The 22592-nt window shown below is 38.7% G+C and overlaps 1 protein-coding gene across 2 annotated transcripts; it reads right to left on the bottom strand.

Moving 5' to 3' along the window:
- Positions 1 to 261: 261 nt before the first annotated feature.
- wdr48a (WD repeat domain 48a) lies at positions 262 to 20857 on the bottom strand. 2 transcript variants are annotated; one of them, XM_060869690.1, is made up of 19 exons: positions 20785 to 20857; positions 16794 to 16934; positions 16528 to 16603; positions 16173 to 16255; positions 11520 to 11649; positions 10568 to 10656; positions 9001 to 9102; positions 8523 to 8747; positions 6100 to 6174; positions 5588 to 5690; positions 4890 to 4987; positions 4695 to 4802; positions 4434 to 4530; positions 3596 to 3688; positions 3278 to 3383; positions 3050 to 3137; positions 2775 to 2851; positions 1879 to 2068; positions 262 to 1450 (listed from the first exon to the last, which is right to left on the bottom strand). In XM_060869690.1, the coding sequence occupies exons 1-19, from the start codon at positions 20848 to 20850 to the stop codon at positions 1355 to 1357; spliced, it is 2043 nt and encodes a 680-aa protein (XP_060725673.1). In that variant the 5' UTR covers positions 20851 to 20857; the 3' UTR covers positions 262 to 1354. The 2 variants fall into 2 exon arrangements, with proteins under 2 accessions (XP_060725673.1, XP_060725672.1); XM_060869689.1 differs by having other exon boundaries at positions 16528 to 16606.
- Between the last annotated feature and the right edge of the window lie 1735 nt (positions 20858 to 22592).

The raw sequence follows: 22592 nt of genomic DNA on the forward strand, positions 1-22592 counted from the left end.
GTACTTTTCACACTAGACATATTGAGATGTGAACCAGGCTACAATGCAATCTCTGGACTTGGGGAGGAAACCCTGAAGCGCAGGAGCACATGTAATCTCCATGCACAGTGGTTGAAGGCAGGAATTAAACCACCATAAAAGCAATGCAAAGAAAGAAAAAAGCTTACAAAATGCCAAAAAAAAAAAAAAAATGCATAAGAGTCAGTGATTGGGTTTGGTGGATATTTCCATTACAGTTTAATCCCATAACAACAAACAAGACATCTTTCTTGCCTTCTTTATTTATTCTTTCAGAATAAAACCAAATATAGAATGCATTTTGATAACATTGTGCAATCTCAGCTATGATTGACAGTTTGCAAAGCCCAATCTCTTTTACATAAATTAAAATCAACCACCCAGATATCTTTTAGTAAGAATTTCTTAAGTTTTTGCTGTTTTGTTCTCCAAACTCTATACAGTATATACTGCCCTCTTGTGGTTGGACAGGCTGTTAGCAGCAACTGGATCATCAGAGAAACCCATGAGCCAATCCATCTGACCCATTTTGTCACATTTCTCATAGATCACACAAAAAAGCACCTTTTTGAAGAGAACAGGATTAAATAATAATAATAATAATAAAAAAAAACTGTAAATAAAAGCAACTCAGAAGGTAAAACTGCCTACAAAATAATTACAATTTATGTACAGAATGGATGCATCAATGTTTCTGGAAGGTTAACATTTATTTATATTTATTAAAAAAAAAAAAAAAAAAACCTTCAAAGACATCTGTTGACTTCTGGACAAAAGGAAATGAACTTTTGAAAGTTGCACTGCTTTAAATTCACCAAAATATTTAATGGTTTGTAATCAAACCCAGATCATCATTCTCTCTAATGTAGAACTGAAAACATGCCCACAAATCAACATCTCCGGAATGTATAAAGGAAAGAGAACAAAAATATTTTATGTATGTCGTTCATATCACAACAATGTGATGTCCATCAAAACAAAAACGCCACAAAAAACAGGGCAATAAAAATGCTAATGACACATGAAACAGATGGCAATTAAATAATAAACTCAAGCTTGAAAATGTATTCACACCAGCCTTTCTGTTTGTCAGCTGACTGTTCACAGTAGATTCCCTTTTCCTGTTTTTTTCCTCTTCTTACTTCAAACCTGACACACCCAGATCCTCTTACAGACTGTGGAGACCTGATGAATTCACAGGTGGACGTGCGTTTTGGTGTGTCAGACTTCATGGAACATCACGCACCAGATCACAGGGAGTATGAAGACAGTTTGGAGGTCCATGACAGGGTTTGGAACAGGAAATGTGTACGGATGTGTAGAGCTAGTCGTTTCTTTACGTAGACTTCTGCCTGTAATGGAGTGTTAGGTCACCGCCACTCTTCCAAATGAAGTGCTTTACTGTTCGAAGATCCATGTTAGGATCCAGAACCTTTTAGAGGAAATTCAGAGCAAAGCAGTGTTACAGAAATCCAGCTTATCAGGCAAACCAAGTGACATGTATTCAAAATTCTTTAACCTGAAAGTAAATACAATACAGATCATAGAAACTTAAATTATTATGACAAAATTTCTCAATCACATTATTTAAGGGAGAATGAACAGCTATGGAAGGCAGTTGCAAAGGTCTGTCAAAAAAAAAACAAAAACATGAGGTTGAAAAATATTACAGTGAAGGAGAGTAGAGATTATATTAATTATGGAAGAATGAGAGAATTCAGATACAAGAAACCTGAAGCTTTAGATCTGCACTTAATCCACACCTGATAGACTAAAAGTAGATTCAGACTTTGCTGAGGTTTCCAAAGTTTGGATGAACCGGTCAATATGTTGGATGATAAAAGTGACGATGGGCTTTACCTGGTCCTGACAGAGCAGCTCGATCTTCTCTTCTGCCAACACCGCCATGTCCTCCTCCTCTTTCTGCTCACTTGGCTTCTCTCCAGCTGAACCGCTCGTCTGGGACTCGCTGTCCAGGTTAATGATTTTCTCATAAACATGCTCCATCACTTTTCTCACCTGAAGCATGTCACTAGCTGACAGACGATCCCTAAACACAGACAGGCGAGAGAACAAGCAGACATTACAATTTGCACACGTTTGCATATAGTTTACATAAAAATGTAATTACCCCCCCCCTTTTTTTTTTTTAAAGTCCATACCCTCCTCCTTTTTTTCTAAAGTCCTTGTCTGGTCTGTTAGGTGTCTTGAAGGACAGAAGATTAAGGAATTCCCAGCTACACCATTAGACAAGAGTTAACTACATTCCTGTTGTCTAATTTTGTTAGTCTGTAAGCTTGACTAAAGACAAAATACAAAATTGTGCACTGCGTATTCAACTTACACATAAAAAGAACAAGATTCTGTGTCAATTTTTATTTTTGTGTAAGAACGATTGTTCATAGAGGGTTCATGTTGTGTTAATATCACAACGTTGTGTTATAATGAATAAGAGTAGCATGAACACAAATTCCCTACACAGTTTGAAAGGCGGCAACCTAAATGATATTGTCAGCAACAGTCATATTGACTAAAAATTCCTCTTACCATTGATAATAACTGTGAAATACCAACTAATCTAAGTTTACATTACCCAAACAAGTACACATGCTGTTACTAAAGGACTCCTTTAGAGTCTCATTACAATCTGAGACAATAAAGATGTCCTTAAACACAAAGATTTAGGGATTAGTTTGACCTGACACACACACTGCTTTTACACATACATGCAAGTTCCATCTGTAATAGTAACCTACTTCTTTAATGTCTTGGCACCAGATGAAGAATGGGGCTGGAGGTAGAATGGGATTTTGTTGAATTTTGGCATGTTTTTCTGTAAGGAAACAGAGCAGAATAAAGACTTCAGAAAGCCAGACATTTTTGATGTGCATATTTCAGAAGCGCTTTTTGGGTCTTTATTTGCTAAATAAGTTACACAGAACTGGAGAATACCTCTACAAGCATGAATAACACGCTGAGAAATAATTGATTAAATGACATTTAGACTGCAGATAACATCTTAAGCACTCACATCCACCGTGATGTCAATCACCCACTGTGGAACCGTTTCATTGAGCAGCATGGACTCGGTCTCACCTCCAGAGTCTCGACAGAGCAACCTTGTGTCATGTGCACACACACACAAAACAATAATAATAATAATAAAAAAAATAATAGTAATACCTACTCTCACACCATGCAAGCTAGTCCTTGTTTGTCCAGCAAGACCAGGAACATGCACACTTGTTACAAAACATACCTGAAAAGTGTTCTTCCTCCTGCTTCACCAAAAATGACAGGAGTGTGTGGTGGCACTTGGAAATAACCATTTCCTTTCTGTATCCTGTTCTCATGCTCGCCATTTACTAACGTAACAAACATAGATGTAACACTGTAAGGAAATAATCTGAAGGCATAAAACACAGACAGACACAGACAGAGCGACAGACAGAGCGACAGAGAGCGACAGACAGAGCGACAGACGCACAGAGCGACAGACACAGAGACAGACAAAAACAGAGACAGACAGACACAGAGACAGACAGACACAGAGACAGACACAGACAGAGACACTTACCATGGTTCAGCTCCGTTTCCTCATCCATAGGGCTGCTGTGCGTCCTGGGCCAATATTCCAACAGTGCTTGGAGCAGCAGTCCACCCAGATTCACTACAGCACACACAACATTCACATTTAACTGCTATTTCATACAAGGAAGAATAAATTCACATTCGGGAGAACAAAAAAGTCTTAAATCAGCTTGATCTCAACAAGTTCCCGGTGCCTTGAAAATTCCCCTCTTGCATTCACTTACACTGCGTTTCAAAATAATTAGAAATACTCTGCATGCTAAATCTTTTTCTAATCTTCATATGTAAAGTTTCTGTGAGCTCGTGATCAGTGCAGCCTCGGATTCCTGTTTTGTCTGACAGTGTGGTCTTCTATGCTGTAGCCCATCTACCTGTGGGTATTTGAGTTACTGTAGACTTCCTGTCAGCTTGACCCAGTCTGATCATTCTCCAGTGACTGCCACTCAACTATATACAGTATATGTACACACACAAAGTGCAGCAATCTGTAAAAAGTTTAGTGTTGTAGATGAAAATCCCAGGTCATCAGTTTTCCTGGCATGAACCATGCAATGGAAAGACAATGAGTTCACATCACAGGCTAAGGGACCGTAGGCTTCCTGACAAGAGCACTGTTTTACATTATGAGCCTCTTATTTGTTTGGATTTGGAGGTTGAACTGCAGCTTGGTAGTAAAATAAAGACCTTTGTTGCCCATGTTTGCCCAGAATTAGCAGCAAAATAATGTTATTACAATTTTTTTATTATTGTGTTTTTTTTTATTAAAGTGTGTACATTGTTATCTGATTCATGTCTTAAGTATAAAATTCAAACAGATCACTCACGTTTCGGGTCTGAGCCATCTGAACTGGTAAACCCAGCATCCTTGGCCGAGACCCAAGCAGCAAAGCAATCACTCTCATCGAGTGTAATAGTCAGCATCTACACAGTGACAAGCAGAATTAAATTACCAATACGTACACATTGATATTAATCCTGAACATAATACTCGTGCATCATTTTTGCTAATAATGTTAACATTATTAGATAGAGAAAACATTTCACTTCAAAAGTTATTATGCAGATGACACAGTGATGTGTCTCACCCCTGTTTTAAGATCCACGGAGAACCAATTAGGCACATAAACCATCTTGAACCGTTTCTTGATCTCCTCGTCAAACTCCATCTTTCCCAGATCCTCAACTTTACATGCCTGCATAAGGGGTACGGATGAGTAACTACGACGCTGTGAAACTGTTTAGATGTAAACGGTGTTGCATCAAAATGCAACAGTTCCTACCTTTAACACATCCCAGTATGCAATGTTGTTGTTGGTGTCTTTGGTGAGTATATGTCTCTTATCGTTCAGAATGTGGCACTGAATTATACTGGCTCCACCTAGAGGACAAATTATAGTACTGAATTTGTGTGCTGTCACAAAACACCAGTAAATATTTTGACAGAAAATGAGGACTGAAAGGATGTGGAAATCTTGTAAAAATGTCCTTTTGTAAAATGAACTATAGTGAAGTTAATAAAGCATCAAATCACCATTAAAGACTTAAAAATATAAGTAAGAAATTGAAAAGAAACTGCAAGACGTTATATGAATGGTGGTCTGGGAAGACAAATCAAGCATCCATTGTCACCTATACACCTATACCCATTTTTATTTAGTTAAATAAAGTTTCTGTAAAGAGCAATTAAATAAAATTCATTCTGTAATTAAATAAAAATATACATCCTTTTTTGAAGACACCACGTTAGGAAAACAAGCAGCAAGTCTTACAGATGCAGCTGAACAAATGATCACAGCCTACAAACAAAGGCTGGTATGTAAGTTTTTAGCATTTATTTAAACTTTTAGGGGTAACCAGATTTGGCTGGCTGAGATATTACAAAAGAGAAACTGTGTACTGGACTAAATGCACCACCATCAGTACATAAGTGTATGTAAAGTGTATAAATGCATGTGTCGGTGTGCGGCAAGATGCTTACCTTTAATAACCTGATCCGGCTGTGTGCACAGCGGTGTCAGGGGAGTACTGCAGTCATTGTCGTAATCGCCAGATGCTCGGAAATTGTGGATGCCCTTTAGAGACTGCGAGGTAATAGAGATTAAATGAAAATTGAGGCACAAAAAAAGGCTCAGATTTGACCAAGACGTCATTCTGCTGAGATTTTAGCTTTTCTAAATTTTCGTATTCAGAGAATGTTAAGTAGGTAACAGAATGTGAACTAATGGGAAACTTTACAGTCATGTGCTTGCAATCCACCAACACATGAATATTAATGCTTAGGCCATATGATTAGAATCAATCTAGTGCTTGATTAATAACAGTACACATTATACACTAGGGATAATATTCAGAAAAGCGGAGCTTTAAAAGTAAAAGACAAAGCAAAAGAAAAGCTTAAAGATTAGGAGTGCGAGTCTATATGATGTGTCAGGAACAGCTGGGGCAGGTGGTATCTTCGTTCACGTCACTGTAGAAGGCAGCTGTGCTCACCCATTTGTTAACGGTGGACTTTGTGGTGGAGACCCAGATGGCCGACGGTGGGTCCGCTGACCTGTCCAGCTCCATCTGTCCAAGGACAAATATACATTCAGCAATTTTGCTTTCTTTGCACATAGGTACAGTTCCTCAAACTACACTCTAAACAATTTTCTCTCCACACCTGGTATTATAGCTTTAACAATTGTCTTTGTATTTCACTGCAGCCTGTTACTTAAGGTCAAAATGCGCTCAGGACAGTGGAAAAGAACACTGGCAACAATTCAGTATAAATATAAGAATTTACAAATTTAAAAACTGAATAATTTAAGAATTAAATGAAGGAGGAAATGATTGAAAAATAATAATAATAATAATAATAATAATAATAATAATAATAATAATAATAATAATAATAATAATAAATAAATACAAAAAAAAACTCACATACATACTGTACATTCACACACACACAAACACACACATATATTTACAAACAGTATTTAGAAATTATCCACGCACCCTCACTTTTTTATAAATATTTTTTCAGCTTTTCTTTTTAATACATAATTAAAAGAATTCTGTTTTCACTTTGGATTTAGAGAGTATTCAGATCCCCTAGATTTTATGTTGCAACCTGAAAAAAACCTTTTTCTTCTCATTAATCTACACTCAGTACTCAATAATGACATAATGAATATGTGTGTATGTGTGTGTGTGGGGGGGGGGGGGAGTTATGTACGTACTTCACACTTCCTCCTTTTGCCAAGATCTTTCTCTACTATATTTTATAAGATTTGAGAATACAGAGCAAGGAAGCTAAGAGCAATCCTCAACACACAATCTCCAGGGTCCTCTGCCTGCTCATGTGGACTCTGTTTCAGCTCACTGTAAAGGTTCTCACTGAAGTTTACTGGGATTCAGTGAACGCTAGGTTGCCAGTTATAGGTTCTTCATATGTGGTCACTGAACCATTTATCAGTGGATTTTATGTTTTCACTAATGGTCCCACTGGAAGACCATCCAAAAACCTCTGCTTCTTGGAAGAGGGAGCCTGATTTTTATTTAAAATCTTCCAGTACATAATGGAGTCCATGACAAGGATATTTTTGGGAAATTTGGTGGATCAATAGCAGCAGAACATCTCAGATCTTTCAACAGTGGGGATCAGGTTCTTTTCTATATTACCATCCTTCATGTCTGTCTGTCTGTCTGTGTCTGTCTGTCTGTCTGTCTGTGTGTGTCTGTCTGTGTGTGTCTGTCTGTGTGTGTCTGTCTGTGTGTGTCTGTCTGTGTGTGTCTGTCTGTGTGTGTCTGTCTGTGTGTGTCTGTCTGTGTGTGTCTGTCTGTGTGTGTCTGTCTGTGTGTGTCTGTCTGTGTGTGTCTGTCTGTGTCTGTCTGTGTCTGTCTGTCTGTGTCTGTCTGTGTCTGTCTGTCTGTGTCTGTCTGTCTGTGTCTGTCTGTGTCTGTCTGTCTGTGTCTGTCTGTCTGTGTCTGTCTGTCTGTCTGTGTCTGTCTGTGTCTGTCTGTCTGTGTCTGTCTGTCTGTGTCTGTCTGTCTGTGTCTGTCTGTCTGTGTCTGTCTGTCTGTGTCTGTCTGTCTGTGTCTGTCTGTGTCTGTCTGTCTGTGTCTGTCTGTCGGTGTCTGTCTGTGTCTGTCTGTGTCTGTCTCTCACTTATATATAAGTTGCTTCTAATTATAGTTGGGAGACTTGAAGAACCCAAAATCGCTGCCACCTTTTGCAAAAATCTCCAACTGTGATCACTGGAGAAAATTCTGCCTGTCTAATCATCTTCCTCACTGTATATGGGATTAAAATACACTTGTGTCATCTTTCAAGCAAGTTCATTACTGCTCCGTTTTCTAAACTTCTTAATTACTTTCCCCAAAAGTGAATATGGGTATTTTCAGGTGTAGCTATTTTACGGCCATTAAAGTTAGGGAATTGTGCCTGTGTGTCAAATCATATTTATACTCCAGTGAAACAGGAAGTCATGGATGAATGCTGAGTAATGAAAAATAGAAACAGGAATAGGTTTCAGATATACTTAACTCAAAATCATTTCTAGTTGCCAATAATTCTTTCAAAAGGTCTTGCTTAAATGATTTTTTTTTCAGTTTCTTAGAACGAACGTACTTCACTTCGAGAAACTCTACGTTTCTCTCGTATTCAGAGTATACGTGTGTTTATACAGTGCGTACATCTTATATAACCCTTTACTAAACTCATTTTTAATTAAGAGTATCAATAATAAATCTGGAGATTGTGTCTGTAACTCAAGTAAACAATACTCTTTACTGTGGATTTGTGTTATTATAAAAGTATAGTGTTACAAAGATTAAAGTGTATAAACTACAGCCTCCTGAAATATCACAGTCTTCCAGTGATTCCCACCATCATCATAGCTCACCTACCACCATCATCATAGCTCACCTACCTTTAGTACAGGGGCCTTCTCTTCACAAATAAGTACACGTATGTCGGGATTGCGCAGGTCTGTGCAGTAAATCTTCCGGTCCCGGCCTCCAGAGTAGACGTGTGTAAAGGCTTCGTTCACCTGCAGCGCCCACACTCCCTCATCATGGACACGGTACGTGGCTATACATCTCTGCTGTCCCAGTGACCACAGCCGGATGGTACCGTCTGAACTGCCTGACAAGCACTAAACACAGATCGGGGCACATGGTTATTAACAGTTTATTGTACTGCTTCTCATATTGTTTTCAATAGTACAGTAAAAAGACAATATTATGTACAGTGTTAATTATAAAACAGATTGAAATGTATAAGGTTAAAAGTAAAGGTAGAGGTAAAGTTTATTATATATTGCATCATAAAGCAAAATGCCATTCACATTTCCAGCATTCTATTTCAGCATTTTTCTGTCCTCAATACTTTAATCAAATATCATGCACCTGAGTGCCATCTCTGTTGAGCAGCAACGACTTCACATTGTCTGTGTGTCCTTTCAGCTTCATGAGCTTGGCACAGGTGCGTGGGTCCCACACTCTTAAAACCTGTGAAACCACACACACAGACACACACACACACACACACACACACACACACACAAAGACACACAAAGACACACACACACACACAAAGACACACAAAGACACACACACAAAGACACATACACACAAAGACACACACACAGACACAAAGACACATACACACAAAGACACACACACACACACACACACACAAAGACACAAAGACACACACACACAAAGACACACAAAGACACACACACACACAAAGACACACACACACAAAGACACACACACAGCCACAAAGACACACACACAGACACACACACAAAGACAGACACACACGCACACACACAAAGACAGGCGCGCACACACACAAAGACAGACGCGCACACACACACACAAAGACAGGCGCGCACACACACAAAGACAGACGCGCACACACAGACAAAGACAGGCGCGCACACACACACAAAGACAGGCGCGCACACACACACAAAGACAGGCGCGCACACACACACAAAGACAGGCGCGCGCACACACACACAAAGACAGGCGCGCACACACACACAAAGACAGGCGCGCACACACACACAAAGACAGGCGCGCACACACACACAAAGACAGGCGCGCACACACACACAAAGACAGGCGCGCACACACACACAAAGACAGGCGCGCACACACACACAAAGACAGGCGCACACACAAAGACAGGCGCACACACAAAGACAGGCGCACACACAAAGACAGGCGCACACACAAAGACAGGCGCACACACAAAGACAGGCGCACACACACAGACAGGCGCACACACAAAGACAGGCGCACACACAAAGACAGGCGCACACACAAAGACAGGCGCACACACAAAGACAGGCGCACACACAAAGACAGGCGCACACACAAAGACAGGCGCACACACAAAGACAGGCGCACACACAAAGACAGGCGCACACACAAAGACAGGCGCACACACAAAGACAGGCGCACACACAAAGACAGGCGCACACACAAAGACAGGCGCACACACAAAGACAGGCGCACACACACACACACAAAGACAGGCGCACACACACACAAAGACAGGCGCACACACACACAGGCGCACACACACACAAAGACAGGCGCACACACACACACACAGACAGGCGCACACACACAGACAGGCGCACACACACACAGACAGGCGCACACACACAGGAACACACACAGGAACACACACAGACACACACACAAAGACAGACACACACAGACACAAAGACACACACACACAGACACAAAGACACACATACACAGACACAAAGACAGACACACACACACACACAAAGACAGACACACACACACAAAGACAGACGCACACACAGGCACACACACACAGGCACACACAGACACACACACACCACTAACTAAACAGGGCCAGCAAAAGAAACATTTAAATCGATTGATACAATAAGAATTATGTAAAAAAAAATAAAAAATAGGGACAAGCCTTCTCAGTTGATCCAGATACTATTACTGTGCCCATCTGATTCATCGCTAGACTGTAGATTGAATCCTTGTTCCCACTGAGAGACGATGCTGCAGGATAAACGATAAGAGTACTTGAACTGACTGAACGAATAATGAGGTTTGATGATGTTGGTTGTGCAAAACTGGATTCAATCCCAAGCTTTAACGTTGCTACACTACTAACAACGTTAAACTCATTTGTCTCAGGCAATTTGGCTTATAAAACCAGGCTACTCATTATCCACACAGCACACGCAATCGATTAAAAATTAGGATATAACCGAATATGGGCAAGATTACTTACATAGCTATGGAAACCACGGATACACACCATACACGTTACAAAATGAACAGTACACACTGTGTAAGGAATATAAGAGTATTCCTTATAATATAAGAGTACAGGGCATGCTGTTGTAAAGCACATAGGCCTCAAAGTGCAGACACTGGAGTCTCCTACCATAAATATTAATGTCTCTTCAGAGAAACCTTCAACATGTCAATCAAAATAAACATGTTAGTTAATCTGTTTATGTGGAAAGTGTACCACACACACACACACACACACAAACGCAAGCACTCACACACAAACCTGCATTACACTGAACTGACTAATTGGTATTTTTTCATTGGTGATGTGATAGAACTTAACGATTACTGTGTGCTTCATCTATCTCCAACTATTATCTCATACTTTAGACATATAAACCTGTCTGCACCTTAAGGAAAGCTTATTTATAGATTGCCTGTGACTGTTCAAAACAAGGAGAAAAACGCTTTTAGAAACAAACCAGCTGCTAATCATTTTGACATTTTTGGAAAACAACAGAAAATGCGTCCCGTATTGCAGGTATCACAGTACTTGCAACATAACACAATATATGCTTCATAACGGCTACTTCGGTTTAAGTAAGCCGACAGACGATACTCACTAGTGACGGTATTATTGGAAGCAGTCAGTGCTGTTAGTGTGTTTACGTCCCACAGGAAGATCTGTCTGTCCAGCCCTGCTGAAGCCACCAGCTCTTTATCTTTAGCATACGCTAAAGCTTTAACATAATCCTGTGAATGAAGACACACAATAACAACAGGTAACGGTATAAATTCAAAATAATCACCTCTGCATCATTAAGAGTGCGTTTGGCCTCCATGTTCCAGTTTGTAACAAAAAAACGTATAAACTACAAGATCTACAACTCTACTCATTCTGGACTAGTTTTACATGGGAATGTCAGGTAAGTCGCTTTCGCTCCTTGAAAGCAAACACAGACAGAATGAGGAGAAGCTTCTTCCCAGGCCATTCGGAGTTTAAACCAGGAAACACCCAGGATCAGGATCTAGATCTGGACCTACTACTGGACCTCTCCCCTTCACTGTTGTTTTCTGCACACCTTTTTTGCACTGACACTTTAAATTTGGACTGTCACTTTAACTCTGGACAGTCACAGCACTTACCACTTTAGACACTTTATACACACACCATACTGCACATGGACACTTTAAAGCCATACGCATTTATGTATATACATTATTTTTCACTTATATTTTCATATTTTATATAGTTTCGTTTTATATAGTTTATGCTTTTTTATTTATCTACCTCCTTTTGGTTATATTTTTTATCCCAAATTGCATTCCTTATGTTTGAATACCGGACAGAAGCAAAAAGCATTTCACTGCATGTCGTACTCTGTATGGATGTGTATGTGACAAATAAAAATTTGACTTGATTTGAAGTATAACTAGAGTAATGTTTAAAGACCACATGTACTTGGCTGAAAAGCTTTTTTTAACTTCTATAAAATGACCAGTGAAAATAACCCAATGTAATAAATACATCCAATACAAATGGTCATATTTGTAAAGATTTCACTGTACCCAGCAGGAAGAGAGGTTTTACATTTTGTCTTTATTATAAAGACACTCCAGGAAGTCATCTTTCTGGCAACTAAAATGATTCCAAACATTGGGTGACTTTAACACACACAAAATATAGATGTTTAAAGGGACTTGACGCTTCCGGGGCTTTTAGGCCAGTTACTGTGCACTCGTATAGCCTACATTTTATGGGTGCGTGGCAACAAACCAGCACTTATGATAAAGGTCAAAGTAATCAGTCTTTTAAAACAAGATGTATGCAATTCACATTAATAAAAAAAAAAAATCAGACAAAATGACTACAATTATTAAAAATGTAAAGGTAAAAAAATAAAAATATATATATTTTCAATATAAAAATGCAGTTTTATATATACAATTAAATTTCATTTGTAGATCTTTACAGCTATAAATTTATGATACAAATTACAGAATTTAAACGCATCCCAAAGCAAGACAGTGGAAACGGTGGTATGGAAAACCTCCAAGAGATGATATGAGAAATAAACCTTGAGAGGAATCAAGACTCAAAAGACAACTCATCCTCATCTGTGTGACACCGGGTAGTGTGTTTAAAAATCAATTCCCTTCTATACCTTAACTAAATTGAACTAAATTCATTCTAGTTTTAAGAAGTTTATCTTGTTGAAGGTATCTAACTCTTCACTGAAGACGACCTGAGTGCAAAAAGGTTTCCGCTGCAGTCCAAAGCCACGATCATGCTTTCTATGTTGCATCATCCACAGCTGTCAAGAGATAAGAACTCCAACCAGAACCATGGTGTCAAGATTGAGGCAGGTCCAGAGATCAGAAAGGGGTCAGAATCACTGATGGGGTGCTCCATTTCTTCAATACCAAGCCAAGTGGTTACAGTTCTATAGTTTTCTATAACAACACTGAACGCCTAGACTACAGAGGTCCAACCTTTTCATATGTGATAGCCTAGTGCAGAGGTATTCAACTAAAATTTAAAGAGGTCCAGTAAGGAGAAATTTCTTGAAGCAAAGGTCTGGAAGATCATAATGTCTAACTAGTTAGTGTGATATATATTTATGTAGCCTAGTAGTTGTATCAACATCTGCAAGCAATCAATACCTGACTGTCAAATCAAATAAATTCAGTACAAAAACTTTTTTGACAATATTTATTGTCACGTAACATAGAACTGAACATATGTATGATTGTAGATATGTATAACGTTCTCTCATTAAATAAATAAAAGTAGGGCTACATTTCAAAATAAGAGAAAATAAATAAAATGTGAAAATTGTGTATGTTTAAATAAAGTGCTTAACTTTCCCTTTTATATCCCACTTTTTGCTCAGTGAGAGAACTGAGCTCTATCTTGGCAGGATGTTAAACCTGGGCTTGAATGGAGTCAGGGCCGTTCTCATACACACGTGGAGGTGCTCATTAGTGAGCCTGGAACCATATTTAGTTTGGATTATGTTCATTGTAGAGAAAGCTGCCTCGCAGTTGTATGTAGAGCCAAACATGGTCAGGATGTATAGGGCTACTTCCCTCAGACCTGGGAAAGCTGTCTCAGGGACGCTGTCTTCAGATTTGAGTGGATGTGTTTGTTCAAAACCTTTATGTTTGGTCTCATAATGGCGTTTCACATTGCCACTTTTAATAAGTGCCACGGTTTCTGAACATATGAGACAAACTGGTTTAGCGCTCCCAGTGGGAAGCATTAACAGAAATGAGTCTGTCCATTCTGGATTAAATCCTCTATTTTCCCTGTCCACTTTTCTTTTTTTTTTTTGAGAGCACCATTTGTTCTTTATTCTTCCTTTCTCCGTCTCACTCGTCTGTTTCTCTCCCTTTCTCCGTCTCACTCGTCTGTTTCTCTCCCTTTCTCCGTCTCACTCGTCTGTTTCTCTCCCTTTCTCCGTCTCACTCGTCTGTTTCTCTCCCTTTCTCCGTCTCACTCGTCTGTTTCTCTCCCTTTCTCCGTCTCACTCGTCTGTTTCTCTCCCTTTCTCCGTCTCACTCGTCTGTTTCTCTCCCTTTCTCCGTCTCACTCGTCTGTTTCTCTCCCTTTCTCCGTCTCACTCGTCTGTTTCTCTCCCTTTCTCCGTCTCACTCGTCTGTTTCTCTCCCTTTCTCCGTCTCACTCGTCTGTTTCTCTCCCTTTCTCCGTCTCACTCGTCTGTTTCTCTCCCTTTCTCCGTCTCACTCGTCTGTTTCTCTCCCTTTCTCCGTCTCACTCGTCTGTTTCTCTCCCTATGTTTTCTACATGTATCGCTATCTTTCTTTCATGTGTAACTTTTCTCTAATTCTCTCTCATCTGTCTTGCGCTGTTGAGTCGCAGGGTTTACTTCAGGAACGCACAGACTTGATTGGCTGAGTGGTATCATGTGGGATGGTTTAACTCGCATGCAATTGGTCTGTGCGTTTCCACTACCACTACCGTAAAAAGTAGTGCCGATTAGAATTGAAGACGATTAAAATAAATGCACCCCGTCAAGTTTTAAATCATAACCTTTAACCTTTTGTTTTGGCTGTAGGTCCGGGTCCGTATTGGACAGCTCCCGGGTCCGGACCCAGACTGCGGTCCGCCTGTTAGTGACTTATGGCCTAGTACTTAAAGTGTTGGACTACAAATCCTAGTATCACCAATGCTGAGCCCCTGCGCAAGGCCCCTAACTCTCAATTGCTCGGTTGTATAAAATTTAATAAAAAAATAAAGGAAGATGGCGTCTGCCGAATGCTTTAAATGTAAAAATAATGTAAATGTTTTACAACGAGGGCCGGTCACAGCTGACAGCTGTATTTGTTTCACACAAGATTATATTCAGTAAGTAGTGCTTAGTTAAATTTTAAATGGCACTGACCACATTAAATAGGAAAAATGTAAAAAACTGATGAAAGTTTTCTATACTTATAATGTTGAATCATTGCCACTTAATAGCTCTAGTAATGTCGTGTCCTATTTGCTCTGATAAAACAGTTGCTTCTGCCAGGATAGCGACCAGCTGCTTCAGTTTCTCTGCCCTCTCATCCTCTCAACATGTTTTTTTGGCATGATGTTTCATAATGAAATATCTCATGATTCTCAAGATATTAAATTCCTTAATTACCTCAATAGTCTCTTTGAAACATGAGGCCATGAGAGCTATGGCATTGATGGACAAAAACAATTCTTGTTTCCAGCTCATTGAAATCGCTCCTTCTCACTGTTAATGTTGTAACCATGACTAAACATCATGTAGTGAAAAGAAATGTTCTTGCAATTTAGCTGTATTAACACGGTCTGCTGGCAAACGGAAAAACTGCAAAGCATTGGCTGGTAGCCTGCGCTCTCACATCTGCTGGGCCCTTAAGCAAGATCTTAACCCTTAATTGCTCAGATAGATGTAAGGTCACTTTGAATCAGGCTGCCAAATGTCAGTGTATATAAACATATTGTAAAGATATTTATTTGGAACTGAAATTTGTACAGGCCAGATCGAATCAAGATCATGCTTTATATCTATACAGACAACTGCATTTGAATTTTAATGTTAGTTCTATACCTTTTAGCAGTTGGCACTGGTTTTATATTTGTGCTTTTTTATTTAATACTAGTTATGCTTTAGGATGTAGGTTTGAACCTTTTATTTAAATGACATTTAAAAAAAAAAAAAAAAATACAATTTCTATAACAGAATCTTGCTTAGCCATGTCCATGGAATCGAAATTATTTTTTTTAATGATTTACTCACCTTATGCGTTCGCAATGTCGACATACAAAATCCTTTATGTGCGTTCCAGACTTTCACAGTGGTGTCTGATGAAGCAGATATCACTGTAAAACATTAAGAATACAACACAACACTGGGATTACATGACGTACTCTAGGTTATACTGTTTACTCGCAGGTTGGGTCTTTATTTTGACCCAGGGAATGATTAGGGAGCTCTTCGATCAGAATGCTTCAGAAATCCAGAAACTGTGTGGACCAGAGAAATTTAAGAATATCTAAAGGTACGATTTACGCAATACGTAATGGAAACGGAGTGAACATGCAGGCCAACAGTTACATAAAAGACAGTTGCATATAACTAAAGTCGTGCTCACGGGTTTTTCCGTTGCAGCAGAGGACGATGTCATTGACCCAGTCTGTGTGATGTTCCATTGACGCTATGTATGGGTCCTGCTGAAAAGCACACAAAACAACGGAAATGCCAGTGAACATCCAATTTCTAACCATGACACGAAATTATGTGATTAACATGCTGGCCAGATCAAAATATTCCATTCCTGGTTAGCATTGTGTTTGTCTCCAACCTTATTACAGTGTCTGATTAGCACAGATAGTGAATGAGGGACTGATAGATTGGTACCTTGTGCTGGTTGACGCTCCATATCCGGATGATGGAGTCTCGACCAGCGGTGAAGAGCCGGTTAAGGGCCGGATCCAGCTGGAGAGCATTAACTCCATTACGGTTGTATTTCTCCACTTCATCTCTGATCACATAGGACACCTGGAGCACATAGAACATGCAGGATTTATTTATTATTTTATTTTTTTTTTTTTAATAAAGAAAATGTTCTCATATTTATAAAAGACATAAAACTTTCCGATTTGTCCAAAACATCATCAAATCAAACTTACACCAGGACATCTAGCATTTACCAGGTCATCCAAATTAAAAGATAAAACTGGCACTAACTGATGTCTATGAGAAGGATTAAAATGAATGTTTTTACATCCATTTATTCATTTGTAAAGCTGCTTTGAGACGATGTTGATTGTTAAAAGTGCTGTATAAATAAATTACATTGAAAATGTACAAACTTATAAAATAAAGTAATCAAAAAACATAAAAATGCTTAAAAATTTAAACAGTTTTAAAAAGAGAAAAAAAAAGACATCAGCTTTTCTAGTTCTAATCATGTTTTGGTTAAAATATACATTTTTAAAAAGAGCTCCCAATATTCGTAATATATCAGAAAAGCAAACTGTAATATCGATATTATAGTCATATCGTCCAAGCCTAGTGAATACAGGTATAAAGCATGTCTGAAACATGTCTGTACAATTTCAAAGCAATATTAAATTTCCCATGAGGCAAATGTACTGTTCTTACAACATTCACAAGACCTGCCTGATTATTTTCATTTAATTGTCTTCCTGGAAAACTATAATCACACATACGGCATGATATTCATACGGCACTGTAACTGTCAGGTACTTGTGTATTACTGTAGCACAGCAATGATACCTTCAAAAACAAACAGAATGAAACGGTTTCATTAAAAAAATGCACATTATAAAGTAATAAGCATATAATGAACTAAACAGCTTTAATAATTAGTGTCACTACAGATCGCACTTCCAGCTGCATCAGTGCTCTGACGTACACTTGTGCGGTTTTAAACACAAATCAGCTGATTAGCTTTTCCAAGTATCTAAGAGAGCTGGTCACATTTCTCCTGAAGATTCCTGCATCTGCCTCACTTGCTTGTATTCCTGAGGGAACTCACAGACATGCTCCATTAAGATTTATTCTGAAAAATAATCTTTTCACTTTAAGACATTACAGTCATAACAGACAAACATTTCTCAGTATCATTTAAGTTAAACTGAATTCATATTCTGAAAAAATGAACGTTTTCTGTTGAGGTACAAAGGCCGTATAAGATGACAAAATTCGGATATTTGAAAAATATAGATGGCAAAATTAAAGTAGTTCTGCAAAGGTGTTTGCCAGAAAAAAAAAGCTCACATCAGAACTTTCCACATAAACCATCACCGTTCTGACACAGCATCAAAAAAATTATGATCATAAACTTCATAAAGCTGGATTTTAAGGCAGAGGCCCTGCTTAGAAAGTGTTTGTATCAAGTCTGGCGCACAAGCAGACATAATCTGGTATAATGCAGTACAGAAGCAGGGATGCCTGAGTACAGGGAAAAAGTAGCATGTGATGAGTCACACATAACACTATTTTCTACACTCTAGCTAAATTTCTGCTTAAAGACGTTTTCAATCCACAGTCTGTCATTTGTTTGAAAACATGACAGTGCATTGGTAATGGCACCGACAAAGGGTTTCAGGAAGTGATCGTTTTCATTTTAGGGCCTCTGTATGATCCCATAATGAGCAAGAAATAAGGCCATTTCACAAAGACACAAAGTGCGAACTGAGGTACAAACACTGCACACGAACGATATAGAAAGATGACATGCGCACAACTAAACAAATTCAAATGTCTACTCTGTATTAGGTCACAAACCATAAGCCCTCATATGATCAGATCAGATCAACTTCAGAATGAGTCAATACATTTCACAATATCGTTAAAGTAAATTCAAAATAAATAAGTAAATAAATAAATAAATACAGTGAGAACAATGAATATGAATGAACAATGAACTGAACCACAGCTTGTAGCAAAACAGCACTGTATTGAAAGCACGAGTTTATAAATGCTTTAAAAATAAAAATCAAGGACTTTTTGGAACTATATGGAAAGAAAATAAAAAAAAAAGTAAATAAATTTAAATATTCATTCATTCATTCATCTTCTACCGCTTATCCGAACTACCTCGGGTCACGGGGAGCCTGTGCCTATCTCAGGCGTCATCGGGCATCAAGGCAGGATACACCCTGGACGGAGTGCCAACCCATCGCAGGGCACACACACACTCTCATTCACTCACACAATCACACACTAGGGACAATTTTTCCAGAGATGCCAATCAACCTACCATGCATGTCTTTGGACCGGGGGAGGAAACCGGAGTACCCGGAGGAAACCCCCAAAGCACGGGGAGAACATGCAAACTCCACACACACAAGGTGGAGGCGGGAATCGAACCCCGACCCTGGAGGTGTGAGGCGAACGTGCTAACCACTAAGCCACCGTGCCCCCCTGAATTTAAATATAAAAAATGTAAAAATTTATATATTTAAATTTATAAAAAATAAAAAATGCAGATATTATTGCTCCCTGTGTGTGTGAGTGAGATAATATATATTCATATCTCCAGTGCTTATATGCATATCATATGGGATGAAGAACAAGCAGTGGTGTGCTTTTGTCACATATCACGTGCACTCTTGTCTTCACTCCCATTCATAGTTTCTGCACCAAGTTGCTCCATATTTTCAGTTAAACTTTTCTCAGTTTTGTCACGTCACTGGACACATGCACATCTAGTCAACAACAGTCACTCTCACTCGTTTCACCAGAAGTCACCATTGAAAATGAATGCTCTGTGGTTGCTTTTTCCACTGCAAGTCGCTGCAGTGTGTGAACGTAGCATTACAGACACACGCCTAGGATTGTATAAACACTGATGTTTGAATCACAACAAAAGCATGAGATTTTTGAGATTCCAACCACAAATATCCAAATACTAGTTCATTTGTTTACAACTGACTGAAATGTTGTCATCAAACTGTGACTTTTTCAGCCTATTTACTAAATTTCACCAGAATTGTGTAATTTAATCATTAAGCTATGAGCCCAAAGTGAGTCTAACTCTAACATTAAGGAATAGTAGATAAAGTCAATGTTGGTTATATGATTTTCTCTGCAGCTTTTATGGGTTTTAGAGAAAAACTCTGAACAGTATGTGACACTATCAACACATCAATCCTGAACATTTACAAATGTCTCTTTTCTAAAGGGTGACAGCTGCTTTTGTTAGTCCTCTGATTTTGAATTCAGGCGTACTCATTATACAGATAACAACACGCTCATAATATTGTCCAGTAACGCACCTAATAAGTGTTTAAAGAAACATTGTCTAGATACCGTTATGTTTTTAAACACTACCACTGTGTTGTGTATGTCCTTGGGGAGTTTGCGCCAATTTTACGACAGTTCAAAATACGGCAGAAGTACAGCGACATCAGGGTATTCACGTATTTACGTGTTTTAGATACATAAAAGAGTCTTGATTTTTTCCTGTAACAGTCTTTAACAATTCTACGTTGTAGTCATTTGTGTCAAAGAGCACAACTCTCACTCTACCGCCGAGATGAGTGGGGAAGGGGGCGTGGCCTTAGCTTTAGCTTAGCTGAAAGCTAGCAATCAAATTCATACGACGACGTAAGAACAAGGACAAAATGGACCGTATACAAACTGGACATCTAACACAACTTCAACGACGCGCGTTATGTTTTATATACAGGAATAAACATAAATATAAACGCGAGCTAATAAAAACATGCTACATGCTAACCGAAGTGTTTGCTAGCTCACGAGTCCTGAATGTCAACAATCACACCGTTAAACACGTCATTAAACAATCAAGCCGAATGTTTGTCTATGCACATGTATTAAAAAAAAAAAGAAAAACGGCATAAAAGGTGAAATTTACCTGCACTTTTCTCCGCCCGGCTGCATTCTGCCTGTGATGGGTCGCCATCTTACATGTTGACAGCATGACGTCACTTCCGTGATCCAAAAAACCAAACCACGCGCGCAAAGCAGGAGAATAATAACAACTCAGCCATAAACATACAGAATGAGTGTATTAGTGGGGTTTTAATGTCTTATCAGAATACTTATATTAATACGAGGCAAGTTGTTTCAAAGGCTGTTTTTTGAACAATTTCGGGAAGTTAAAAAGTTTTTGCTTTTGTATTTAAAGTTATGAGTTGTTTTTTTTTGTTTTTGTTTTTGTTATGCATTGATTTTCAAGACACTTGCACAATAAGTAACAGTCTGAAAGTAACCTTTACTGCTGTTTTAAACTTGTCTGTACTTGTTCATTTCTACATAAATGAAAATGTATGCTTTATCTAAAACGTGCAGTTTGCTTTTTATTATTATTATTATTATTATTATTATTATTATTATTAACATTATTAACATTATTATTATTAGTATTCTTATTAACATTATTATTATTGTTATAATTATTATTAATAGTATTCTTGTTATTATTATTATTATTATTATTATTATTATTATTATTATTATTATTGCTGTTGTTGTTCTAGTACCGGTAGTAATAACAATAGTAGTGTTATACAACATTTATTGGAGAAGGGGATTACTTTTCATGAAACATTTAAATCTATGGCAGCTCAACCTTTGTCTCAGGTATTCAGTTCATTGTATTTGGAGGTATTTTGAGTAGGTATTTTAGGGGAGAATTGTGTCAGTTCAACTGCATCTGAAGGAATTATATGTCATATATGTTTTAATTAACCCATGGTGGCCATGAATCCTTAGCCATTAATTAACTCCTCACCGCTCAGGTGTTTGGATTGTGTCTGGTATCGACAGTTACTTGGTTTGTTTGTAGAAATTTAAGAAAGTTATGTAAAAGTGTGTGAGCCTCTAGCATTAGTAGTTCGCCAGAGGGAGCTGCTGATTCAGCATCTACGTGTGTGTGTGTGTTTGTGCGTGTATGTGTGTGCGTGTGTGTGTGTGTGTGTGTGTGTGTGTGTGTGCGTGTGTGTGTGTGTGTGTGTGCGTGTGTGCGTTTGTGTGTGTGTGTTTGTGCGTGTGTGTGTGTGTGTGCGTGTGTGCGTTTGTGTGTGTGTTTGCGTGTGTGTGTTTGTGTGTGTGCGTGGGTGCGTGCGTGCGTGCGCGTGTCTACAGTACACTCTCTCCTAAGTAAAGCGCGCTTCCTAAGTAAAGCACATCTTTACTTCCTCGTTCACAAAATAATCAGTGTATTATTTATACAGAAACAGAATTCCCTTTACTAATTATAATGTCATCACAAAAACAAAGAAAGTTATTATTACGTGCTAACTTACATGTTAGGGGCATTATCTTTGTTTTCCTCAAGAGTTCATCTACAAACAAAAAATAAAAAAATCAGCGTCCTTCCCTGAAATGTCCTCGTAAACACTTAAATCCCATATTAACGGATGAAAACAACACACCAGGCTTAATTGCTCCAGCGAGTTCATAAACAACAGTTGTTCGCATGATATTAAACACTTCATTCCCCCAAAGACTTGTCCTAGATCGCAGTACAGTCCATTTCCACTGCTATTCAATCACGCCACTATGAAAAAATCGCAGCCGTGATTTTTTTTTTGTTTTTTTTGCACAAAGAAACTTTTAAAGAACCAAACAGATGTGAGTCGGAGCGGTGCGTAAAGAGAGCGCAAAAGGCAGGCGGGAGGAGGCGTTTCCCAGCCACCGACCATCTCACTTCCTCAGTCC

Source organism: Tachysurus vachellii, chromosome 5, assembly GCF_030014155.1.
Source record: "Tachysurus vachellii isolate PV-2020 chromosome 5, HZAU_Pvac_v1, whole genome shotgun sequence".
NCBI classification, from domain to species: Eukaryota; Metazoa; Chordata; class Actinopteri; order Siluriformes; family Bagridae; genus Tachysurus; species Tachysurus vachellii.